General features: G+C 36.7%; 1 protein-coding gene across 1 annotated transcript in view; it reads right to left on the minus strand.

Annotated features, from left to right (window-relative positions):
• The window catches only part of LOC145276912 (uncharacterized), a 43,587-nt gene that overhangs the window by 12,939 nt on the left and 4,971 nt on the right, over window positions 1–25,677 (minus strand). The window contains exons 2-5 of the mRNA XM_080128375.1: window positions 18,246–18,389; window positions 15,484–15,589; window positions 14,871–15,003; window positions 95–8,020 (exon numbers count right to left, since the gene is read on the minus strand). Coding sequence (XP_079984501.1) covers window positions 95–8,020; window positions 14,871–15,003; window positions 15,484–15,589; window positions 18,246–18,389 — 8,309 coding nt within the window. The remainder of the gene's footprint in view (window positions 1–94; window positions 8,021–14,870; window positions 15,004–15,483; window positions 15,590–18,245; window positions 18,390–25,677) is intronic.

Below are 25,677 nucleotides of genomic sequence, written 5' to 3' on the forward strand. Positions count from 1 at the left end.
TGTAGCAAGACATGACTTATATTTACATAAAGAAAATAAAAATTATATATATATATAACAATAATTTGAAAAGATAAATAGGAAATAAAATTACCTGGAGATGATTGAGTACATGCCAGAGTTTGCTGACCAGATTGATTTTTTAATCGTTTCAGGTACAGTTGTCGAGTGCCTTTTGTCACAGGGCCAGGATTAGATAAACCATGGTCAATCAATGTTTGTCTAAACTGAACATCACTTAAGCAACCAAGATCAGTAAGAGGTTTCTTTGATTTTTTAACATTAGTTTTTACATCATCGGGCTTATCTCCACATGTTCTCCAGTAAAAAGATCTGTTTTCTGTTTGTGGCAAATTATCACAATCATCATTAAAAGATTTACTGAATGATTTCCAGTCATAAATCTCAGTACTTTCAGAATCATCTGATTGATCACCATTTTGGTTTTCTGCTGATATTTGCCGCTCAATGAATTGAACACGCTCTTCCGGATCTGTATGCAAAAATTCAATGTTATTGCTTTTCCTTCGTTTGTCACCTTGAGCCAGCTTTGTTTTGTACGTTTCTCCATAGATTTTTGTTTCTGTAGAAAGTGGTTGAGAGTTATCTTTAAACTCTTGATTATCACAGGAATTCACCGGATAAGTGTTTGACGCTACATGATCAACTTCATCTATGTCATCATCCTCATTAGAATCTTCTCGATATGGTGATAATAATCTTTCCATAGATCCAGAAGTTGCTCCAGAAGAACTACAAATTTCTAAGGAATCAATTCTTGTTGCTTGTTCTAAATATTCAGCCATATTAGGTAAAACTGAAGATGGGTATTTCTCGGAATAATCAGAGAGATTTTCTGAAAAATTGACGGAGAGAGATACTTCATCTGATTTTATAAATTCTAAGTGTTTTAATGTAGGTTCATAAAAAATATCTGGATCTGTTTGTGTTCCAGAAGTATCCGTCGAGGGTGGAGATAGCTCACTCAAGTTTGGTAGAAAACTTTGACGACTATCAACACTAATAAACGCTTTGTTTCCAATTTTGCCTTGAATTTTTTTGCCAGTGAAAATCTTTTTTAGTTTTGCCCAACGTTTTTGTGGTAGTTTTTCTTTGAGTTTTTTATTTTGAGTAGTCATTCCAAATGCAACAGGAAGAGATTTTGATTTGTTTGGTGGATCAGGTGGGATTCTAAGTACTGGTGTTTGGGTAGAAATGGACTTTGCAGTTTTATGTAATTTGTTGACAGTATTGATTCCCATAAGATATGACTTATTAGAAGCATCCTGGAATGGAACAGGTTTAACAGAAGACATTTTTCCAGTAAAACGTGGTGTATTCTGAATTGTTTGGGGAGAACAATGAACATTTGCAGTTGGTTCAGGTTCACTATCAAAAGAAACGTATGCAGCAGAAGTACTAGCAGCATGCAATTCAGAATTATTGCCTTTACATTGTGATCCAGAGTACATCTTTGAAACAGAATTTTGACATGGTTCAACGAGGGATGGATAAAGTGATGGATGTAAAGAAACATAATCAGAACTCGATAATTCATTAACTTTGTCTCCAAAAGTTCCAGCCACAGCAATATTTGAGATATCTGGTGGAGCCGTAGGAATGCATCTGAAATTATCACAATTGATTTCTGACTGTGGTGGAGCTGATGGTTCAATATAACGATGATTTGTCATATTAGCAGCTGTAGCACCACACTTCATCTCTTTACCAGTGTCAGAAGAACTTGTGTTTGAATTTAATACTGGAAGAATACTGCTCATGTCAGCATCAAAATATTCTTGTAGATTGGATTTGTAGATCCCATTCACCCATAGAGTCGTTCTTTCTTCTGGTGTAAGCAACTTTTTTCTTTCCAAGCATCGTTTAAATTCATCTGATGACATTGATTCTGATGTAATTTCTTCAGAAGCCGAAGTAGATGTCAAAGGAATTGTTTGAGGTGAATGTCCTTTTTGTTTTGGGCTCCATGAAATACTTTCATCAGTGCTGTCTACAAGAGCAGCATCAATTTGATCAAATGTAGAAATAGGATTCTGCCAAGTAACAGAGCGGTTATGAGCAGAACTTTTGGTTGATAAATATTGCCAATGCGATGAACTTGTAACATTATCACCAACAGATTCAACATTTGATTTGCTTCGTTCATTATGAGTAAAAAAAGAATCTTTCTCTTCTGCTGAGACATAAAGGGATTTGTCATTTTGACACGAAGGAGGTGGTGAAATGTAGCGTTTTTGTAAAGTCACATGTTCAGTGTTAGAGATGAAATCATTAACTTTTTGCTGTTTCTGTAATTGGCCATTTATTAACGTTGGTATTCTTGAAGATTTTGTAGACAATGCCTTAAAATTGACTGGGATACTCTTTTTGTGATTAAATGCAGAAGAGGATGGGTTTATTTCTAGCGAGCCTTCTCTACAAACAGAGACATAATGAGATTTATCAGTGTCTGGAATGTTTTCTCCATGGACAGATACATAGTGTGATTTATCTGCATCTGAAGAGTCTTCTGTCTGGACAGAGATATAGTGTGATTTTTCTGCATTTGGGATGTCTTTCTTGTGGATAGAGACACAGTGAGTATCTGCATCTACAATGTCTTCTCTGTTTGCAGAGAAATAGTGAGATTTATTTGCATCTGGAAGATCATCTCTACGTACAGAAACATAGTGAGATCTATCTGCATCTGAAATGTTGTCTCTACAGACAGAAACATAGTGAGATTTATCTGCATCTGGGAAGTCATCTCTACAGACAGAAACATAGTGAGATTTATCTGCATCTGGGAAGTCATCTCTGCGAACAGAGACATAGTGAGATTTATCTGCATCTGGGAAGTCATCTCTGCGGACAGAGACATAGTGAGATTTATCTGCATCTGGGAAGTCATCTCTGCGTACAGAGACATAGTGAGATTTATCTGCATCTGGGAAGTCATCTCTGCGGACAGAGACATAGTGAGATTTATCTGCATCTGGGAAGTCATCTCTGCGAACAGAGACATAGTGAGATTTATCTGCATCTGGGAAGTCATCTCTACGGACAGAAACATAGTGAGATTTATCTGCATCTGGGAAGTCATCTCTGCGGACAGAGACATAGTGAGATTTATCTGCATCTGGGAAGTCATCTCTGCGAACAGAGACATAGTGAGATTTATCTGCATCTGAAATGTCATCTCTACAGACAGAAACATAGTGAGATTTATCTGCATCTGGGAAGTCATCTCTGCGAACAGAGACATAGTGAGATTTATCTGCATCTGGGAAGTCATCTCTGCGGACAGAGACATAGTGAGATTTATCTGCATCTGGGAAGTCATCTCTGCGAACAGAGACATAGTGAGATTTATCTGCATCTGAAATGTCATCTCTACAGACAGAAACATAGTGAGATTTATCTGCATCTGGGAAGTCATCTCTGCGGACAGAGACATAGTGAGATTTATCTGCATCTGGGAAGTCATCTCTGCGGACAGAGACATAGTGAGATTTATCTGCATCTGGGAAGTCATCTCTGCGAACAGAGACATAGTGAGATTTATCTGCATCTGAAATGTCATCTCTACAGACAGAAACATAGTGAGATTTATCTGCATCTGGGAAGTCATCTCTGCGAACAGAGACATAGTGAGATTTATCTGCATCTGGGAAGTCATCTCTGCGGACAGAGACATAGTGAGATTTATCTGCATCTGGGAAGTCATCTTTGCGGACAGAGACATAGTGAGATTTATCTGCATCTGGGAAGTCATCTCTGCGAACAGAGACATAGTGAGATTTATCTGCATCTGAAATGTCATCTCTACAGACAGAAACATAGTGAGATTTATCTGCATCTGGGAAGTCATCTCTGCGGACAGAGACATAGTGAGATTTATCTGCATCTGGGAAGTCATCTCTGCGGACAGAGACATAGTGAGATTTATCTGCATCTGGGAAGTCATCTCTGCGGACAGAGACATAGTGAGATTTATCTGCATCTGGGAAGTCATCTCTGCGGACAGAGACATAGTGAGATTTATCTGCATCTGGGAAGTCATCTCTGCGGACAGAGACATAGTGAGATTTATCTGCATCTGGGAAGTCATCTCTGCGGACAGAGACATAGTGAGATTTATCTGCATCTGAGAAATCCTCACTGTCAATAGAAGTATATGATCTGTCTGCATCATGGTAGTTTTCTTGGCGACTAGAAAAGTAGCGTGACTGGTCCATATGTGGAGATACTTCTCTGTGTACAGAGGTATAACATGACTGGTCTACTTCAGATGATCCTTTTCTATGAAATGAAGTGTAACGTGATCTGTCTGTATCCAGGGACTTATCTCTGCAGTAAGAGACATACTGTGACTGGCCCATGTCTGTGGAGCCCTCCTTCTGAAGAGAGGTATAGCAACTCTTCTCCAATTCTAAAGAATCATCACTGTCACCTGCCTCTTTAGAATTTCCTGACGCTTTTTTAAGAGAATGATAGCATGAATGAAACACTGAATCATCTTTCCTTTGAGAAGGATTGTAAGATGCATCAAAACCAGCATAATATGACTGATTTTTCTCAGAAATTTTTCTTGTGTTGGGTTGTTTACAGATTTTCATGCACTCATTTTGCACAGATTTAAAATGAGGAATTTGAGTAGTATCATATTTTGAAAAAGATTTTTGCTTTGAAATATTCTGTCTCAAACTATTAGGCTTTTTTATTTGGGGTTGCCGACAGTTATCCAAATCTTTTTCCATCAATATGTGTTTTAATCGAGTTTCATTGAATTCATCTTCTAGATCAGCATCCAATCTACTGTGTTCATTCTGTTTAGTATGCAAATCCTCATCTTGTGCTGAATGCTCATGATAATCAAAAGATTTTTCTATTGCAGATTTCTGACTTTTAACAAGTGGATGGTTCTTTAATTCTAACCCAACTCTTTTCTTTAATTCTTTCGATTTTGGATCTCTTTCATTTCCATTTAAAAAACTATCATCGGTATATGAAGAACTCATCACATTTTCAGGTGGCTGCCAACGATAACAAGTCTTTTTTTGTGATTGAAGGGCTTTTACATCCGTTTTTTGTTTTAGTTCTGATAGAACTTTGGAGAAATTGGAAGCATATGGACTATTGCCATCTTGAATCTTACTACGCATATTTTCATTATCAATACAACTATGGAACAAATCAGGCTTTACTGGATTTAAAGAATTATTCTCATCTCTCTCATGATGTAAACTCCTAGCAGATTGATGGTCAACCTCGTCACGACTACTAATGTGAGCAGAGTATTGCGGTGTATCAAATTTATTATCTGCTGATGGTACACATACCAAGAAGAAGGTGTCAGAAGTATTAGATTCTGATTTTAAGCTTGTAGGAGAAACAGCTGCAGAATGGTTTGAGACGGAAGATGTTTGTAGGAGGGAATTACTTTCCGACATGATTGGATTTGAAAATTGAGATTTGAATTTTGATGCTGATCTTGAAAGTAAAACCTCTTCAATGGCAGTTTCAAATTCCTCATATTGTCCATCTGTAGCATTCAAAGACTCACAAGGAAGAGAAGATTTAGCTGTAATTCTTGCTTGCCTTCTAATATGAGAATTGTCCCTATCAATTGCTGACGCATGATGTAATAGAGAGCCTGTTTTACACAGAGTGTTGTCTTGTTTAGATTTTTCAGACTGTGTATTTCTGAACTGATTTGTAGCAACTAAAGATTGATCACTAGATTCCATTTCTTTATCATTAGACTTACGTATAGATGATAAAGCATTAAATAAAGTTTCTGTTACTGCTGATGTATTTGGTTCTCTTAAATTGAACTCTGATAATGCATGAATTAATTCATTTTCATTGAATTCAAACTCTCGTAGGTAACTTGAATCTTTACTACCTAAAACCTCGGTGAGTTCTTCAAAAAAAGAGGGAACAGGCCTTTTATCTGCATCTGTAGGAAATGCTAAATGATCTTCACTAGAAGATTCTTGCCCATTTTCACATGAAAAGAAATCGTCTGTATCCAATTGACTTGAACAAGTATAATAAGTATCAGTGGAAGTTGCAGAACTTGTACTATGTCGGCTTTTATTGCTAAACTGTGCTTTTTGAGAATCAGTATTTAGAAGGAATGATTCAGCATGTACGTCACAATCTGGAAGTTTGGTAGCTCTCTTATCAAGGGATGCATGTACTACCTTTTGAGATACAATCTTCTGGACTGCATCAACTTTTGGTTTCTCGTTTATTACCATGCACCCCTTTTGCCGAAAAAAATGGTTTTTAGGAATTGAATTGCAGTTTAAATATTTAGATTCAGAGCTTTCTTTTAAAAAGACCGTTTTTTGTTGAGGATGTGACAAATCTTTCCTTTTTATTGGTTGAGGATTCTTTTGAGTTGGAAAAATTAAAGGCTCTTTTCTGCAACTAGTATATGATGATTTTTCTGGAATGATCTTTCTTTCTCTAGAAAAATTACTAGCTCTTTCATTATGTTGAACATGGGATCGGGTAATCATTTTTTCTTCTGTCATATTGGAGCAATGAGACAATTCTTGCTTTTGAAAAGGTAATTTGGATTTGTAGTTTCTAGAAGTGACATGGCTGTATGAATTAGGGGGTACATTTTCAGTCGATGATCTTATAACATAACCTTTCTTAGAATGTCCATTTGATTTTATATGATTTCTTGAGTCATGGGTGATCAATACACTTGGATCAATGACATCATTGTAATCATACCTTTCACCTCCTCGTTGATTTTTATGTGTTAAATTTACAGTAGATATTCTTTCACCAGGATACGTCTCTTGTCTATGCCTCCCATTCATATTCTTTCCACGTAACTTACTATCTTGTTCTGCTTGAAAACAAATATTTTCATGAGCACTTTTACTTCGAACTCTTGAATTGTGCTTTTCTTGAATTTCTGGAGATTTCAAATCAACTTTTCCCTTTGAATTTATTTGTATATCTGCTTCATCCTGATTTCTGACTTTGTATTTCATAGGAGATTCACCCTTGGGTTGTATCTGTATATCAATAACAGGTTCTCTTTTGGAGTTTTTACCTTGAGATTTCTTATATTTTTGTCCCAGATTCATTTCAATTGTATAAGGCTTTGAATGTTCAATTTTTTTTATTTTCTTCTCATCCAAAACCATTTTTGGTGGCAGTTCCATTGTAAACTTAACATCAACATCAGGATTTTGTCCATGGGCTTTCCGATTCTTCTGCTTTCCGGATGAAAAATCCTTGTTAGAATAAGGCTCTTTGCTTCGACAATATTGTTTATCTTCATCGGTGATAAAAGGTTTTTGAGTATCAAGTTTATTCAAGCAATTTCGTAATTGCTCAATTTTATGTGTCATGGAATGTTTCATTTCATCGACATTTAAAATATTTGGAATTTCTTTGTTTCTATGATCTACAGATGCTTCATTAACGGTAACATAAAGATCTGATTCTGAAGAACTGCTCTCTGGCGATTTAGAAATCATTACATTTGTTTTATGGGAGTTTATGGGAGTTTCACTATAGATTTTCTCATGATAATTTAATGGACTTTTTGCAGTGGGTGTAAAAAATAATTCAGGATGATCAGGAGAGGTCACATCAATGCCAACATTTTTCCCACTACCAGTAAGCCTGTCAATCTTGTGTTGCATACTAGTTGTGTACAATGATCGACGTGGCCGAATAGGAGTACTGGTATTTTCAGTCACAGGTTCACTATAAGCACGGATATGTTTTGGAGAAGAAAAATGATATTGCCTTTTAGGAGTTACATTTATACAGGGGTGATCAGGTGATGTTACATCGAGGTGGAAGTCTTCTTCATTTTCACACAGGTGATCAATCTGATTTTGAATTTCTTTTCTATAAATGGAATGTCTTGGATTTTTTTGTTTAATTCGTGATGACTGATATTCTGGATCCAAAGAGAAATTTTGGTTGGCATCAACATTTCTACTATTGTCAATTACCCTTTTAGAATTAGTTTTGGTATCTGAAAAAGAAAAAAATATTAGTCTGAAATATATACCTTATTCATGAATTAATCATCACTTTATAAAAATGAAAGTCTCACATTCATTTTACATTTGATTTAATTATTTCAACATATTTATTAATCAAACTTACTCGGATATTTATCCTCTTGTTGAATTGATTGTATAAAATGAGGTAAAATTAAAAGCCAATAAAAGCAAAATAAGGAAAGATGAGAAAAAGAATACACGTCAAAACTGTCAGCAATAATTACCATCAGCATAGAGAGTCTCCAATAAGACAACAGAGCAAAATTTCTACCTTAATCACCATAATAAAAAGTAGGGGACTGAGTACAGAATCCTGATGAACTCCAACTTTCATATGAAACTCATCACAGCTGATTTTTTTTGTTGTAGATTATTATATTATTCAAGCAAAGTAGTCATAAAGAACTCGGTCAATGAAGTTCGAAACTGTTTGAATTGTGTAAATATTCCTAGTGGTTCAAAAATGATGAAAATTGAAAACTCAGAAATTGAGGGTTAAAAATAGACATTATATGGAAAGAATATTTGAAATCATGGACCAATTAACAAAAAAATTAATTTATTTGCCATTTTTCAAGTTGTGCAACAATTTTGATAGAATTTGGCATTCTTATGTAAAATTGTATGGTCTTATTGATTTTGCATTCAAATTGTCTATATCTCTATGTTATAATGCATTATTTAAAGAATAAAAGGTTCAGCTGTCAGTGTTTTGTTTTATGAAGCTACTGATAAATATGTGACAAATACTATATATATAACTACTAGGTAACCCAAAGTAGCCTGTTCATGCTATGAAAAGCAGTAAAATTTTTCTAAAATGTAAGTTATGACATCTTGGCTATTTTTCAAATTATATCTCTGAAATTAACATGCAAATAAAATTTAATCTCTTTCTAATATTTTTTCTTATATGATGATTAGGGTTTTTTGAATTTTGAATCATATAACTATTTTAATGCCAAATGAGTTTATAATGATTTTTTTCAACAAAATTTTAGTTACATTTTTAATGTCTGCAATTCACAATGTTAATTATTCCATCTTAAAAAGATGGTTTATTCTTCAATTGTGGGGAGGGGGGGATTTAAGTTAATTTTCATAAGAAATTTCAAAATTGAAAACTTCAGTGAATAACTTTTTACAAATATTTAATTTAAAAATTATGCTTTTTATACCATGATATAAAACAAGGTTTTCCTGATAATAATCAATAGCATTCATATCAATCTCATTTAACGTTGCCAACAGCTTAATAAAAAAGATACGTCTTCTATTTTTAAGCTGTTGGCAATGTTACATAAGATCGCTTTACAGTTTTTATTAATTTTCGATTAAGTTAACGAAAAGTAGAAAACAACGTGTTTATACATGGCTTCTTCCCTTCCTCCACCATGCATGTAATGACTGGCATTATAATAGTGGCAAAAGCAAAGTATTCATTCTTTCTGTCCTTTCTCTCCCTCACCTACCTTCATTTATATTTTCTCTACACTGAAAAACACCATATTACATGACCGGATATATTGCTTCAATTATATATAAAAAAAAATCTTCCCTTTCCTTTCCTGATCTATTGTTTTCAATTGTTCATCACCAAATCTATGTGTTGATTGTTTTTCTTCTTTCAATATTCACTGTTTTATTGTGTTCCAACTTGTAGACATCCCTTTGACAGGAACCAAAGGATTATGATTAAGAGTATTATCCAGAAGCAAAAATATAAAAATCTGGCAAAAAAATAAAGTACTTCTTTTTTATTAGAGCAAAATTCGAAATATTGAATTTCAAGTAAAACCAATGATATCTACTTAATTGTCGTGTCGCAGTAATGCATATAACCCAAAATGATGAAAAATGAGATAGAAAATTAATTATTAATGAAACAATTTTTGAAGAAAATTAGTGAAAATTGACTTTTGCTAAAGTGGCTTAAGATTGCAGAACAATTACTTCTCTTTTTACGAGTGGCACTTTCCAGTTTCTTTTTTAGCAAAACTCAATTTTCACTAATTATCTTCAAAAACTATTTTTATCAATAATTTTCTACCTTATTGTTTTTCGTAATTTTTGGATATGTTCATTACTGTGACATGACAATTAAGTAGATACCATTGGTTTTACTTGAAATTAAAAATTTCGAATTTCAATGAAGAAGCATGAAAATTAAATTTTCAGTTTTGTTGTTTAAAGTTAGCAGAAGGAAAGGAGAAAAAGAAAGGGAAAAACAGATCAAACGAACCGTGTGTGTGCCAGGCGAGGTTGGGCGAAAGAGAGAGAAAAATCAAGATGGGCCCATAATTTTTAAAAGGTATGCTTTCACGTGAAATCACATGGGAGATATGTATAAAAGGAGTTGACAGGTTAGGTAGGTGAGAGGTAAACAGAGACAAAGGTTGGTGTCAGTGAACTCAAACCTGGTGGTTGTTGGCTTGCAAAGACAAATTCTTTTTTTTTATTATTTTTTTAATTTTGTTGTCCTAAACCAGGAACACTTCAAGCTATTTCGGCGATGGCTACTGGCCTGAACAACATGATAAAGCCGTCCAGTGGCGGAGGCGATGTGGTGGCTTGGTTAAAGAAAGTCGACCTAGTGGCAAAGCTCCAAAAGATTGGCAACGTTGTCACAGTGAGACCGTTGTTCCTGGAGGGTGATGCGCTAGCCCTATATTTGGAGCTGAGCTCCCATGAACAGGAGGATGCTGAGACGATCATAGCCAGATTGATCCAGACATTTGCGAAAGGGCCGTTTAAGGCATACAACAAATTAAAAGAGAAGAGGTGGACGGGAAAATCTGTCGATGTGTATGCAAATGAAGTCAAAAGATTGGTGGAACTGGCAGGAATTCGGAGACAGGTCGCAAAACATGTAGCAAAGATAGCATTCGTTACCGGGTTCCCGAGGAGAATTCCAAGAGGCTGCAGCAGGTCCCAGGTATCGAGACTTTGGAGGTGAGTGATCTGCTTCCAACTGCAAGAATATTAGTAAGCAACCAACACTCTGGGGCTGTAGGAGCGGTGGCAACAGCACGGAAGGATGAGAGCAAAAGCCGTCCGAGATAGCGATGCGCATGTTTTGAATGTGGGGGCCCGCACCTGCAGAGAGACTGCAGGAAGTTCTTGGAAAGGACTGTATGCTACAGGTATAATCAGAGTGGTCACATGGCAGCTAACTGCAAGAGTCCAGGAAACTATCAAGAGAGAGCTGAAGCACCAGCGGCTGCCCCGACTTGGGAATAATGGTATGCTCACAGCAGATGCCCAAGCGTGAATTTGTGGTGGAAGGACAAGAAGCTGTGGCTCTGATTGATACTGGCTCTACCACTACCATGGTGCACACTAGCCTTGTCAGCGGAGGGAAAGGGAAGGGCGACGTAGTAGCATTCGATGGGTCACGAGTGAAATGTTGAGGGAGGAGAACTATTACAATTGAAATCGGAATGGACGTAATATGCCAACTTGGAGGTGTCACAGTCGGCAGCAATGGGCATGAGGTTCGGACCAGCTGGACGTGCAGTAACAGAGCAGGTCAACAAAGGAATCAAACAGGTTGGAGAAAAAAAAATGGATATCAATCAGTGATCCGGATTTTAGAGTGGAATTCGATGGGAATCAGTGGACAGTGGAGTGGGTATGGAAGAATGAACCACCTATGTTAACAAACAGGGTGGCATGTTACGAAAGGAAGAGCAGGAAAGGATTTTGAACAAGAAGTGGACAGGTGGATTGAGGAGGAAATACTGTTGCCATGGACAAATGACGTCAAATCGGGCATCTTGCCATTAATGGCCGTTCTGCAACCAACAAAAGGAAAGGTCAGACCAGTACTAGATTTCTGAGAATTGAACCAACATGCCGAGTGCCATACTGGAGGTGATGCTATAGATATATGCAGTGAGACAATCAGAGAATGGAGGCAAATGAACGGTGCCTCTTTGGTCGATCTAAAATCTGCCTATTTGCAACTTCGTGTTGCCAAGAAACTCTGGAAGTACCAGTTGGTCAGATATAAAGGCAGAACCTACTGCCTTACGAGGGTGGGGTTCGGGCTGAACTCGGCACCCAAGATCCTGTCAACCATTCTAAGGAAGATTCTAGAAAAAAACGGGGAAGAGAGATGGCGCTGTGAGCTCATATATGAATGAAACTCTTGTGACTGTAGGGGAGGTCGTGGTTCACTTACAGAAGTCCGGATTGGTCGCCAAGGCATCGGAAGAATTGGATGGGGGAGAGGCTTTGGGACTAAAGCTGAAACGAAATGTGTCAGGTGGCCTGGAATTTCGAAGGGGAACCGAGATCCCACAAATGAAAGAAGAGCTCAACAAGCGGGAGCTTTTTTCGATATGCAGCAGGCTGATTGGGGATTATCTCATTGCCGGCTGGCTTAAACCAGCATGCAGCTACATCAAGAGGCATGCCGAAGGTAGAGGATGGGATGATAGAGTGGGAGGAAGAATAACCGCCTTGATTGAAGAGGTCCTGAAAGAAGTGGAAAAGCAAGACCCAGTTCAGGGAACGTGGAACATGCCGCAAACACTGGATGGAGTCGTGTGGTGTGATGAAACAGTATTGCAACAGGGGTTGTTTTGGAAGTGGGTGGAGTGGTTGCAAAAGATGCTGCCTGGCTATGGAAGAAGGATGATGCTAACCACATTAATGTAGCAGAATTGGATACAGTTACCAAAGGAGTTAATCTGGCCTTAAAATGGGGACTACACAACATCTATGTGGAAACAGACTCTGCCACTATGTTTGCTTGGCTGAAATCGATGATTTCACATGACAAAAGGATAAGAACGAAAGAGGCAGCAGAGATGCCAGTGAAGCGCAGGCTCAGGATGCTGGCTGAGCTGATGCAGAAGTTTTCTTTGAAGCTGCGCGTAATCATAGTTGCCTCTGAGAAAAACAAAGCAGATGCTCTCACAAGAGTGAGAAAAAGCTGGCTTGTGCCAACAAAAGAGCATATTGCTGCAGTGACTATCTGGATAATTCTGGGGTGCGAAAGTTGCACAATCTGCACCTTTTGGGGGTAGAGAAGACATTGTACCTGGTAAGAAAAGTTGATCCAAGTGTCCTAAAGGAACAAGTGAAGCAAGTGGTCAGGACTTGTGACAAGTGTCAGTCAATTGACCCTGCTCCAAGGGCGCATGAAGCTGGAGATCTAGGTGTGACTGGGACCTGGGAAAGATTCGCAGTTAATGTCACCCATTACATGGGGTGGGCTTTACATGACAATGATCGATTGTGACCCCGGGCGCTTTGCCCTATGGAAAAGACTGTGAGGTGAAACGGGCAGTGAGATAGCAGCAGCCCTTGACGTGGTGTTTCTGGAGCGCAGTCTGGTGGAAGAGCTTCTAACCCACTTTTAAATCAGCAGCAGTTGCAGATGTGCTAAAGAAATGGAATGTCCATCAATTCTTTAGAGCTGCCTATAGACCCAGTGGCAACAAGATTGTAGAAAGAATCCACCGGACAATAAAGGCAGTGGCAGAGAGAGGGAACACCTCGCCTGAGCAAGCAGTCTATTGGTACAACATGTCGCCTAGATCGGGGCAACAGCAAGGGACAGTTCCACACCTGTCAATATTCAAATACCCCTGGAGGCATCCTAGGGTTGAGCCGGCAAGCAGGGAGACGGAGACAACAGGGACCATCAAACTTGATGACGAAGTATGGGTGAATTCCCCAGGGGCGTGATGTGCCACACAGTGGAGCAGAGGACACATAACTGGGAATAATACTAGCAATAACGTTGCGGTAGATGGAGTACCGAGACATATTCTTGATATCAGGCCAGTGGAAAATGAAACGGCGGAAAGCAATGTGCAGCGGGAGGATGGCGAGACACCTCAGAGACCAAGTAGGGAAAGACGACCGCCACAGTGGATGAGGGATTACGAAATGTGATCCAGAGATCAGGGAGGCATGTTGTTTAAAGTTAGCAGAAGGAAAGGGGAAAAAGAAAGGGAAAAACAGATCAAACGAACAGAGGTCTTACCGCGTGTGTGTCGGGCAAGGTTGGGCGAAAGAGAGAGAGAAATCAAGATGGTGCTCATAGTTTTAAAAAGTGTGCTCTGGTCAAAGTTATGTGAAATCATGCGGGAGACCTGTATAAAAGGAGTTGACAGGTTAGGTCGGTGAGAGGCAGACAGACAAAGGTTGGTGTCAGGGGTGATCTTAAACCCGGCGGTTGTTGGCTTGCAAAGACGAATTCTTTTTTCTTTTTTTTATTTTATTTCTTTAATTTTGTTGTCCTAATCCAGGAACACTTCAGTTCAATAACAGACAAGACAATAGATTTTCTTATTTTAAACTAGTGTAACTCTGTTGAAAATTGAACTACCAAGATTAAGTTGGAATTATTTCTGTATGATTTGTCAAAATCTATGTTTTTATACAAAGGCTTTAGACATATTTAAAACTAGCATAGCAACCCAACATTGACCAAGAGCATGGATAACAAAATAAAAGAGTTAAAAGTTAAAGGGCACATCTCTTTCTACATTTATCTATTCCCCTTCTAGTCAAGAAGGATTTTCTCTCTGCTGACAGAATAGATTAAACTTTAATCATAGCCCAAAGGTCAAGAAAGTGTAATTTAGAGTTTCTGATTAAAGTTGATGGAAAAAATCTTTCTAAATGCCCCCCATCCCTCCCATTACATTTCTGGTGACCCCCTAAATAATGAGTGTTACTCGCATTTTTTCATTCATTTTGTTGGTTATATTTTTGTCAGAATAAACAGATTTTAAAAAGTGTGTTCAGATAATTTTGTTTAAGTCATGAGAATACATTATGCAAACAAAATAATTCACTTACTTATAGGTGGCTTCTGTCTGACTTTCTGCTTGTTATTCATCTGAGATTCCAGTATGTGTAAATGTTGTTTTAATATTATCTCACATTTTTCATGTTCATACTTCTTAGCCATATCCAAGGGAGTGAAGCCTTCCTTTAGACAAAATTAAAAATCGTAAATTATTTTTTTTTATTCAATATATCATTATTACAATTTTTAATAAAATTTTTACAAATAAGTAGATTCATAATTTCTTAAAAGATAAAAACTAAGAAATAAAAGATACATTTTAATACTTTTCCGAATATATTTTTTATTGATTATACAACTGAGTTGATCTTGATTATTACCAACTTGCAAGGCTACTACACCGACGACGAGAGATTCAAAAATTACACCGCTACAACAATAATTTAACCAAGATTTTAAATGATAGCAGAAAAACTTAAACTGAAAGTCTTTTATTTCAAATTTCATACACAATTTAAAGTCGAAATAAAATGTTCACTGTAGTAAAAGCTATTCAAACAGACATTTTGATTGATATAAAACTATTTTTATATTTGAATACTTTTGTTCATTTAAATATTAATCTTCATTTCCATTATTATTCAAATAAGAAATCCAACTTACATCATCACGAATATAAACATTTGCTCCACTGTGTAGCAATAATTTGACAATACTTTTGTTTCCCCAAGTGGCTGCTATGTGCAATGGTGTGATGCCATCAGATGTTCTAGAAAAAAAGACATGATCAGTTTTCAAACTTTCAATTTTTTTTTTAATAAAAATGAAAAAACAAAAGCAAACTTATGTTTAGATTAAAAATATGTATTAGTAATATATATATACATTTATATTTAAAAGCTGAAATACTTTGAGAAAGGTTGTGAGTTCAAACCTTAGCCAGGTACTTGTAGTAAAGGTGAATACTTAAATTTTATCTATTAACTATATTTCTACTAATGCTGAGAAATTAAGTATTACTTCCATGAGAACTAAAACTACTGAGTAAGATTTGCAAGGTTTACAATTTTTATGAATGACAGACAGCATGATGGATGCATCAAAGAATTTATTTAGCTTTTGTCTTTGTTCAAGAATTATTGACTTAAATACTTAGGGAAAATCTTGTCATGAGTGTCCAATAAGGTGATACCATAATAGTTACCGTATATTAATTTGTCAGCCTTCCCTTGTATAAAGATAGGATAACATTGATCCAATCTTATCCCATTCCACCTGTTAATGATGAAGAATAATATTTCTTATATTACATTTTAGTTTTTAAACATTTAGACTGGGATACTGTCTGGAGCAGATGCTTTGCCAGAGTTAATCTGATCATAAGTTTTCTCTTACCAGGCAGTCAATTCATTCAGTGCACTATGTCACAATGGAAAGTTCTCTATAATACTGAAATCAATTGCTGAAAAATTATCTTACACTAGCAGGGTAACTCGATGTTGCCCGGGATTGAATGATGATCAACGAATGTTTCACACTCCCATATTTTTATTGTTATCGAAATCGGTGAAATAGCCCATTTTTCAATCAAATTGATTGATTGCCTGTTAGAATTGAGGACTCATCCTGATGCACCTGGAGAAAGCTTCACATGCCTATTGCAGTGACTAAGTTCCAAATATATTGTAATCTACATTGCACTGTAGAGAACCTACTGTCGATTTAATCAAATTATTGTATATATAATGGCTTATTTAAAATACAAAAGTAAAATATCACGCTTCAATTGTGCTCTAAACGGAAACATTCATTTTGAATGTGCCCTTGTCATATCAAAGAACTTACTGTTAATTTTATATGCCTGGCATTACTGGTTGTACAGTGATAATAGTCATGTTCTGCTTGAATTCTTGGTGGAAAAATGTGCTATGAATGGTTAAATTCCAAGCAGTCCTCAGACCAATACATATTACATACAATGTATAAACATAAAAAAAAAATCACTGATAAACACTCTGTCACCAACAACCACATGCACCATAGGCAATAAAAGAATTTCAAAGAAGGAATCAAGGATCTCTTCATTTGCCTGAATAATTAATAAGTAGTTAAAAAAATTGTCACATGTAAATGCCTATCTGCCCCAAGCCCAGACCCCAACGAATGTAAGAAAATGATTCTCTAAAAAGGAAAGGCTGTCAAAAGCGAGATAAGTAAAAAGACGATGGAGAGAAGGAGAGCAAAATCTTTCAAACTCTTGAGACAGGGTGGCACCTCTCAGTTGGTGGTCCATTTCCAGTTTAGAGAGCTAGTTCGGAAGTAGTCAGTTTTCGTTGATCAGGGAATGTAGTGATTAAGATAAAAGAAAATACAGGGGGTTTTCAGTTGTAAATTAATATTTTTAGGAATTAGAATGTTTTTAGGTAGTTTGTGGCTTGGCAAAGTACCCTGAGAGCGTTAAACTCTATGCAGATTGGGGCAAACCCCAAAAGCTTGAGAGAAATTTAGATAGATTAACCAAATGACAATGACACATCAATAAACAGATTCTTTTTTTTGAGAATTGGTTTCTTCTGTGGAAAGCAATAATTTATTAAGTCACCTGACGAGGATTTCTAGTTTTAATCAACCATTTGTCCAAAACATTAGCATGTTTAGTGTTGTGACCATATAAATTTATTTATATTAATAAAAATATATCTTGCTCTTCTTTTATTGAGCATTCACATGTAAATTTTTCAACTTAACCTTAATATGAAACTTCATACATATAGAGCTAAAACCTCCCTTTACTTTACCAAACATGGTGACATACACTTAAAGAAAATGCAAGGTTACATCAACCGAAACACTGAGCAAATAACACTGAAAAACTGAGAACATTAGTTTGATTAATCCTTAATGTATAGTTGTTGCTCACATTTTTTAAAGCTGTCATCCTGATTCAACTTTCTGCTCATATCTTAAAATTTATATCAACAATAATAATTATATAATTATTATTGTTGATATAAATTTTAAAATATGAGCAGAAAGTTGAATCAGGATGACAGCTTTAAAAAATGGGAGCAACAACTATACATTAAGGATATTAATTAATTAAATATAACTGAAAAAATATTATTTTGATACATCCATTGAATATTTTCTTATTGTCATAGTCTAGCAAATGTAAAGGTAGATAACTGTTTTTTTTTTCAAAATGCTCTTAATATTTTGATATAAAATGCTATTTTTCTCTATTGTTCCATCAAACGATTATTTTCTTTCATGCATGAACTGGAGGACAATAATTCCCACAAGATTAACATTGTCCTGGAAATAGAGAAATAGTTTGAAACAGTTTCTTTTGAGATGAAACAAAAATTGAACTGAAAAATATTTTAATTATTTGAAACACATTTAGTCTCTTAAGAAATATTTACCTAAGATTTGGGTCACCACCATATTTAAGAAGCAAGGCAGTAATAGATTTACTTATCCCTGGTCCCAAATGAATGGGTGCAATGTCCTCTCCAGAAAGAAATGCATTTGGGTCAGCCCCACATTCCAACAATTGCTCCATGGCACTAAAAAATAAAAATGTCAAAACAATTACTAAATAAAAATAAATAAATAAAAATCTTAAATATCATAAATAAAATATTTCTCATGTGAAGGTCATTGAATACAATTTTCAAAAAATTAGATGATTTTTATAACAGACAATTTTTTTTCACATTCAATCTGATAACATCTACAATGACTTATTGGGCATTCAGTAACTTATAAAAGAAAAAGTGTTCAAACTTCAGACCAAGAAATTAAAACATTCTCAATTTCATATTACTGGACATTTTCTGGTTTGCTTTCATTACTTTCAGAACAATTTGTACAAAAACTAATTCTGCTATTATAAAATTACAAAAATACTATTTTTATTGTACTAAATGATAAAGTTGGTTACTTTTGTAAAAGATTCTGGTTTGATTTTATATTATTTTAGATATGTTAAAGTAGCTCCATCAGAAGCTTTGTCCAGCCAGCTTCTTCAGTTTGAAAAAGCATTTTCATCAATAAATATATAAATTGCATCAGAATTTATTTATTTATTTTTTTTTTTACACAGTGATCACCACTTATCAAGGCCCGGAAGCCACTCAGGGATAAGGGTTATTGTAAGTACATTACTTATAATAACTGACCCATTGGGTCAGTATTTGTTATATGATTAGATATATAATTTCTTGCATTTAACATTGATTCCTCACATTCCCTCCTCTTAATTATGTACATCATTTACCTCATACCACTATTTCAATTACTCATACTTTATCTCATTCACCTTCTGTGACGTCATCCAGCATGCACTGTGAAAAGCTCTCTAGCAACATTTAGAGATTTAGTAGCCTAGATAGAGATACATCAGTTTTTATGGCTGCTGCTGCCATTCAGCAAATCAGACTTCTGAACAGAGTGTATGTAGTAGTGATGAAACGATTCCAATATTTTTCCTGATTCCGATTCGCAATTCTGTTCTAAATTCCTGACTTTGATTCTAAATTCCTCAATTTCAATTCTTTTTAAATTTCTAAATATATCATTGTTTCATGTGGAAAGGTTGGGGACAGATTGCGTGAAAAAAAAAAAAAAAAAAATATTTTTGCAAATGCAAAAATCCACTTGTGATCGTAATCTATAGATTTTAATTTTACTCATAGTTTAAATAAATATTTATCATTTCCTCATTCATACAAGCCATGGAAAATTAAGTTTTAAATTAAAACAAAAACAAAGAATTGGAAAATAGACACAAATTTTTCCAATTTCAATACGGATTTCGATACCCACAAAAGTTTTGATTTTTTCGATTCCCAATTCCGATTAATCGTCCGAACACTACCATGTTGATCATGTCTCAGGTTGTTCAGTGTGCATGAAATCCACCTTGTCGTCTGTAGGTATTCATTATACCTATTAAATTGTAGGTTATTACTCATGGCACACACGGCAACAAGGCCCAGCAGTTATATACAAAATTGGGAAAGGTTTGACGCAGAACAAACAAAAGAATGGCAAGTGTAGAAGCAACGTTGTTATCATCAATCTGTAGATTTGTGATTCCACACCTGACACTTTTTTGATTGTCACACACACAGCTAGAGATGACCAAAGAATGAAGGTTCCTGATGTTGACTGCTTTTGGATTTTCGTTAGAGTCATGTTAGCCAGGTAACTCTGACACTACCACAGTGTATTCAGACTTTAGGAGGAGGAGGATGCTTTCAAACAAATGTACATAAATATGAAACCCTTGAGATGTTATAATAGACCCCCCATCTTACAAATATGGATCAAGCAAGGATATATTTATAATAAAAATGAAAACACTGTAGACCTGTGAATTAGAAGTAAGTTTGCAATCAACTTTGATAGTATGTAACCACTTCTTCAGCTGGCCCCCCGAGCATCTTCACAAATTTTGGAGTGGTTCTTGAACTATTACTTCATAGATAAACTTTGTGTTGTAAAGTGGCTGAATCAACAAAGTTATTTCTTTAAAAAGCGTTTAGTTAAAGGGAGATGATCCTGTATTTCGTCCAATGAAGAAAATAAGGTTACCAGGTTCCAAATAAAATCAACTTCATTTAACGTTCCATCAAAACAGAAACATAAGCGTGTAAAAGTAAGTTTTCTCAGTAGATAAAAAGAAAGAATACCAAGTCCTGAACTTCCATCTAGTCTTACCATTTTGTCGCAAAGAACGAGAACAGGTTTTTAACATCTCTTAACGGTGTCTTTTTTTTTTTTCTTTTTTTTTTTTAACAAGGGAGTCACCACTTATCAAAGCCTGGAAGCCACTCAAGAATAAGGGTTAATGAGTGTAGAATAATCAATGTGAAAATGTTGTAGTAATCATTAGTAGTAGAAATTTGGCAAATTGGATTACTTAAAGGGCTGGCTCATCAAGATCTTGTTTACATTGGACTTGAAGACGACCATACTGTAGTCAGTTGGAAATGAGGGAAACGGAACAGAGTTCCACAGGCATGCAGTTCTAAGAAAGAAGCTTTGTTCATGGAATCTATGTTTAGGTTTAGGTACAGATAAAGAGTGGGGGAAATTATTAATACTAATTCCAGCTAGACAAGTGTTTTTTGTGACCAGGAGGGGACCATAGATTGGAGCTCAGATCGGCACTTGCCATAAAGCAGAGACAGGCTCGCAATGTCCCTTCTGTGAGAAAGAGGTTACAGGGAAAAGAAAAGGGCATCCCCACTAGGTTACAAAGTCTATTTTGAACTCTGTCAAGGCAGGATAAGTCTTTCTAGCAGCTCCTGCCCAGATGTGGCAACAGTACTCCATCCTTGGATGTACTTGGCTCTGATGCAGGTAGAGAATTGCTTCAGCAGTGAAATATCTACTGGAGTGGTAGAACGATCCCACCATTTTTCCAGCAGACTTGGCAACTGATTTGATGTCCGTATTCCATTTCAGATCAGGAGTAAAGGTCAGACCTAGAAGCTTGCCAAGACGAGAGCCATTCATTTCAATTGATAAAGATAGAAGCTTGATTTTAGATGCATTAAAATTAACCAGCCACTTTTTTCCCTATTGCACCACAAGTAGAGAGAATCAGAGAGAACTTGGTTGTTTATGGTCTTTGAAGTGTTGCCATAGATGGTAGTGTCGTCAGCATAAATGTCTACGAATGATCTTAGCATGTGATTTGGAAGATCATTGATGCAGATCAGGAAGAGAGTTGGGCCAGGATGAACCCCTGAGGGACTCCAGCATAATACGTTATGAACCTATCGGAGAGAAATGATTTAATAATTGAAAAGACATTTCCAGCTATACTGTAGCTGGAGATTTTGTGGAGTAGACTTTTGTGCCATATCCTATCAAAGGCCCTAGAAAGGAAGCCCCCATCGAGAGATTCGCTAATCCTATGAAATATAAATGTTAGCACATCTGCTGTAGATCTAGCATATGTCACTGAGGAGGTTATTTTTGCTGAGGTGGTTGACTACTTCTCTATTTAACACAGATTCCAGCAACTTACTCATGATGCACAGGAGACTTGATCTGTATTGAGAAGGAGATGATCGATCACCTGAATCTTTAAATATGGGTCATACTGATGAGGTTTGCCAGGGTGTTGGAAAGCAATTCTACTGAAGACAATGCTTAAAAAACTTTGTAAGTATAGGAGCTAGTTCTGGTTGAAGCTTTTTCAGCACTATAATAGGAATGCTGTCAGAGCCAGTTGCTTTACTGGAATCAAGGTTTTTGATTAACTTGGCAACATCATACACAGATATTTGTATTTCGCATAGCGTGTTTTCAGACATGGGAGGAAATACTGCTGCCCTGATCGCATAGAGTAGAATTAGCTGCAAAGTTTTTAGCTTTGGACGATGCTGACGAAATTACCTCAAGTCCATTAATGATGGTTGGGATAGTACACACACTTCTATTCAGGACCCTGTTTGTTATTTGCCAAAATTGGTTGGAACTAAGCCACTGCTCAGCTACTTTAGACGTGACGATACAACTCTCTCACATTCTTTATTACTCTTTTACAGTGGTTGTTGGCAGTCCTGAAGGTGGCTTTAGTCTCAGTATATCTATTTCGTTGGAAGCAATTAAAATAGTGATTTCTGTACACAATGGTAGCAGCACATTCTGGAGAGAACTACGGCTGGCTGTTGGGTTTTTGCTGGAATTTTTTGGAGGGTATGAAGTGGTCTATACCTACAATTAACCATTCTGTCAGGTTTGATACTATAGAGCAGCGGTTCTCAACCTTTTTTGACCCATGGACCCCTTTTCCCTTCTTTTTTTTCTTGGTGGACCCCCTTATAATTTTTGGTCATAAAACAATATTCTATTTCTCAATATAATTTTTTGAGCTTTTAATAAACAAATAAATATTATATAATTAAACTTTATTTTTAAATGAAAACTAATTTAATGCAAATAAAGTATTTTACAACAATTATAATAATGAAAACTTGATTAACGCTAACTGTTTTTTGTGTTTTTATTTTTGTAAATTCACGTAATGGAATGAATGTGTGTGTGTGTGTGTGTGGTTTTGGTACTTATGCAGGATACAGACCGCGCTATTTTGTAGATAGGATTTTTAAGTTATACTCAATTTTTACGGTATGTTTTGTTCCATTAAATTGTTAGGTGAATGTACATACATCTCAACCTTTTCCCGGCTATCGCCCCCAAAAGCTATTTTTGACTATTTAAAAAATTTACTCGCAAAAATGTCAAAATTTTTCACAGATAAAATTGATTGAAAATCGCCCCCCAAAATTTGATTTTCGCCCACTAGGGGGCGATTCGCCCCCGGTTGAGAACCGCTGCTATAGAGGATACATTTTTTTTAAATATGGAACACAGCGGTAGATCTGATATTTTCTTTTTCTGTCTTTCAGCCTGCTGCCGAGACAGATCTCACCCGTTTCTGAGGTAGGTCCTCTCTATGTCTACCACACTCCCTCCTGATCTCATGATCACCAAAATAGCAATGGCGTAGTGATCGCTGTCGCCAGGTGCTTCTCCGAAGGGGAACAATACATGCCTCTTCTTCGCTTAAGCTCTCGTCTGCGGACTGGGGGTTGAAGAATACCGCTTCCGCTGGGAGGCTACTGATATCAGAGTCACCTTTTGAGGGAGCTGCTGTGAACCAGAGTGATGTCTCACTGGTCCCGGACTCGGAGTCAGATTTGCTCCCATTGTTCATGGGTAGCCGCGATTGTGTTGTCGGCCAGAAGTCCTTAATGTGACAGGGCAAACCGTCAACACACACTGCTTGCTTGCTGATCACTTCAGTGATGCGTCCAAATCCATACTGAGTCATACATTTGTCGCGCGGGTTCTTGATCCAGACAACATCCACTTTTTCCAGCCTCCCTTCAGTTACTTCATCTCAGGTACTGGGTCCGTTTCTATGCTCTTCACCTTAATGTGATACCTGTGTTGTATAGGGGTTTCATTATTATTGTTGTTGTTGTTATTGTTCGTTGTTAGGAAGTCTTATTAAAAGTGAGTCTTAGAGAGTCTTATTAAGAGAGATGTTGCATTCTGTGTTCGTGTTATGAAGAGATTCATATATATAAAATGTTCATACTTAGATGTGTAGTAGAAGCTAAGCTCTTAGAGTGAGGAGACAGTGTTGAGAGTCTTAGTGTTCACATTGTAGATATGAGATGTAGAGACATTGTGTATGTGAAGACATTTTAAAACACAGGATATATAAGACATATAATGACAATTTCACTTTACCTTTTGGTAGAATTACAACACAAAGACGACGTTTATAAAAACACATGACGCGTTTATTCCCATGGACCGGTCGGTGGTTTTCTTAGTCAGGAATTCAAAGTTTTACATTCTATGTTTCAAAGGTGACCGTCTTGCTTCCAGACGTTTGACTGTCCATCTCTGGACTCCAGACTGTCGTCTGTCGTCCTCAAACTCTCCCCCGCTTAACTCTCAAGTTTCTAACTATATCGAGAACTTCCCATTTTCCATGACGTCATACACATGTTAAAACATGTGTCTTCTTTCACGTGTTCTGGAAATGCATGTTCAAAAATTTTTCCTTTGTTTACAAAAGGAATTTTAACCTATATTTCCAGTAACCTATATTTCCAATATGTTAAAAACATGTTTATTAAATTATCCTATAGTTGCATTCCTCAATTCAATTTCATAACAGAATTGACAAATGCACATTCCTTTTCTTAAAACTATTTTATCTCTAAGCTAAACAATGCTTTGTTTTTACATTCCATTTTCTAATTCTCTCTCGTAATCTATTTCTAAACCTAAATTACGAGGTTCGAATTTCGTCTATTCTATTTCATTTTAACTAAATCTCTCCATTTTTTTACTTACATGAAAAGGGCACAGCCCTTATCATGTAACACCTGTACAATGTGTCGGTCGGCGCTATAGAGGGTGATGCAGCATCCTTTGGGGTCACGTTGTATAAATAAACTGCTTCAGACACTGCACAGCCCGCTCTGGCGGCGATAGTTTTGACAGTCCTGTGGTTCCGCTCAATAATCCCATTCCCGCTCGGTATGTAGGAATATCAGAACCGCAGATGTACTCCGCAGCCATTGGCAAACTTTCTGAATTGTTCACTGGTGAAAGCGGTGCCGTTGTCAGCTAGTATCTCTGTTGGGAGGGGCCACGTTCAAAGAAGATGTCGTTTATCTGACGGATGATTGCTGCTGTATCTTGCCGACGGAGCGGCCGCCATATCGCAGTCAATGAGCGTTAGGTAATCCTCGCCATTGTGGTGAGTAACATCTATCGCCAGCCGACTCCAGTGGTTCTTTATGTCCAGTTTTCCTTTTTCCCAGCGAACAGATGCCGAGTTGATGGATTGGTAAGCCACGCAGCTCTCAACCACTCTTAACGTCTGCTTTTCGTACTTCAGGTCATCATCCAACTTAACAAAATACAAGGTTCGCTTGATCCCTGGATGTCCACTTTGGTGGTGGATTCCTTGATTCGATCAAACTGAGCAAAACATGTGGCGCAGGCCGGTTGTATGGGTTCGATGGTTCTTCTAGTGGCGTCAATCCACTGCGGGGAACTCTTGTTAAACAATCGGCCTTGTTCAGGCTAGATCTGACCAGGGAGATTTCCATTGACAGCACATATTCTTTTTTGATCCTCATGATGGTATCGAGCCGCCGTCGGATGAGCATCTCGCTCGTAGCCTTAGTTCGTACTCTGGCCCTCTCGCGGTAAGGGTGTCCGAAATCCACTTGTGGACGCAGAGATAATCTGTAAACAGCTACAGTGTAGTCGACTTCCAGAGGATCACCAAGTTTATCCCCTTGA

This window comes from Euprymna scolopes, chromosome 5 (genome assembly GCF_053919585.1).
Source record: "Euprymna scolopes isolate OS-2025 chromosome 5, ASM5391958v1, whole genome shotgun sequence".
NCBI lineage: Eukaryota > Metazoa > Mollusca > Cephalopoda > Sepiida > Sepiolidae > Euprymna > Euprymna scolopes.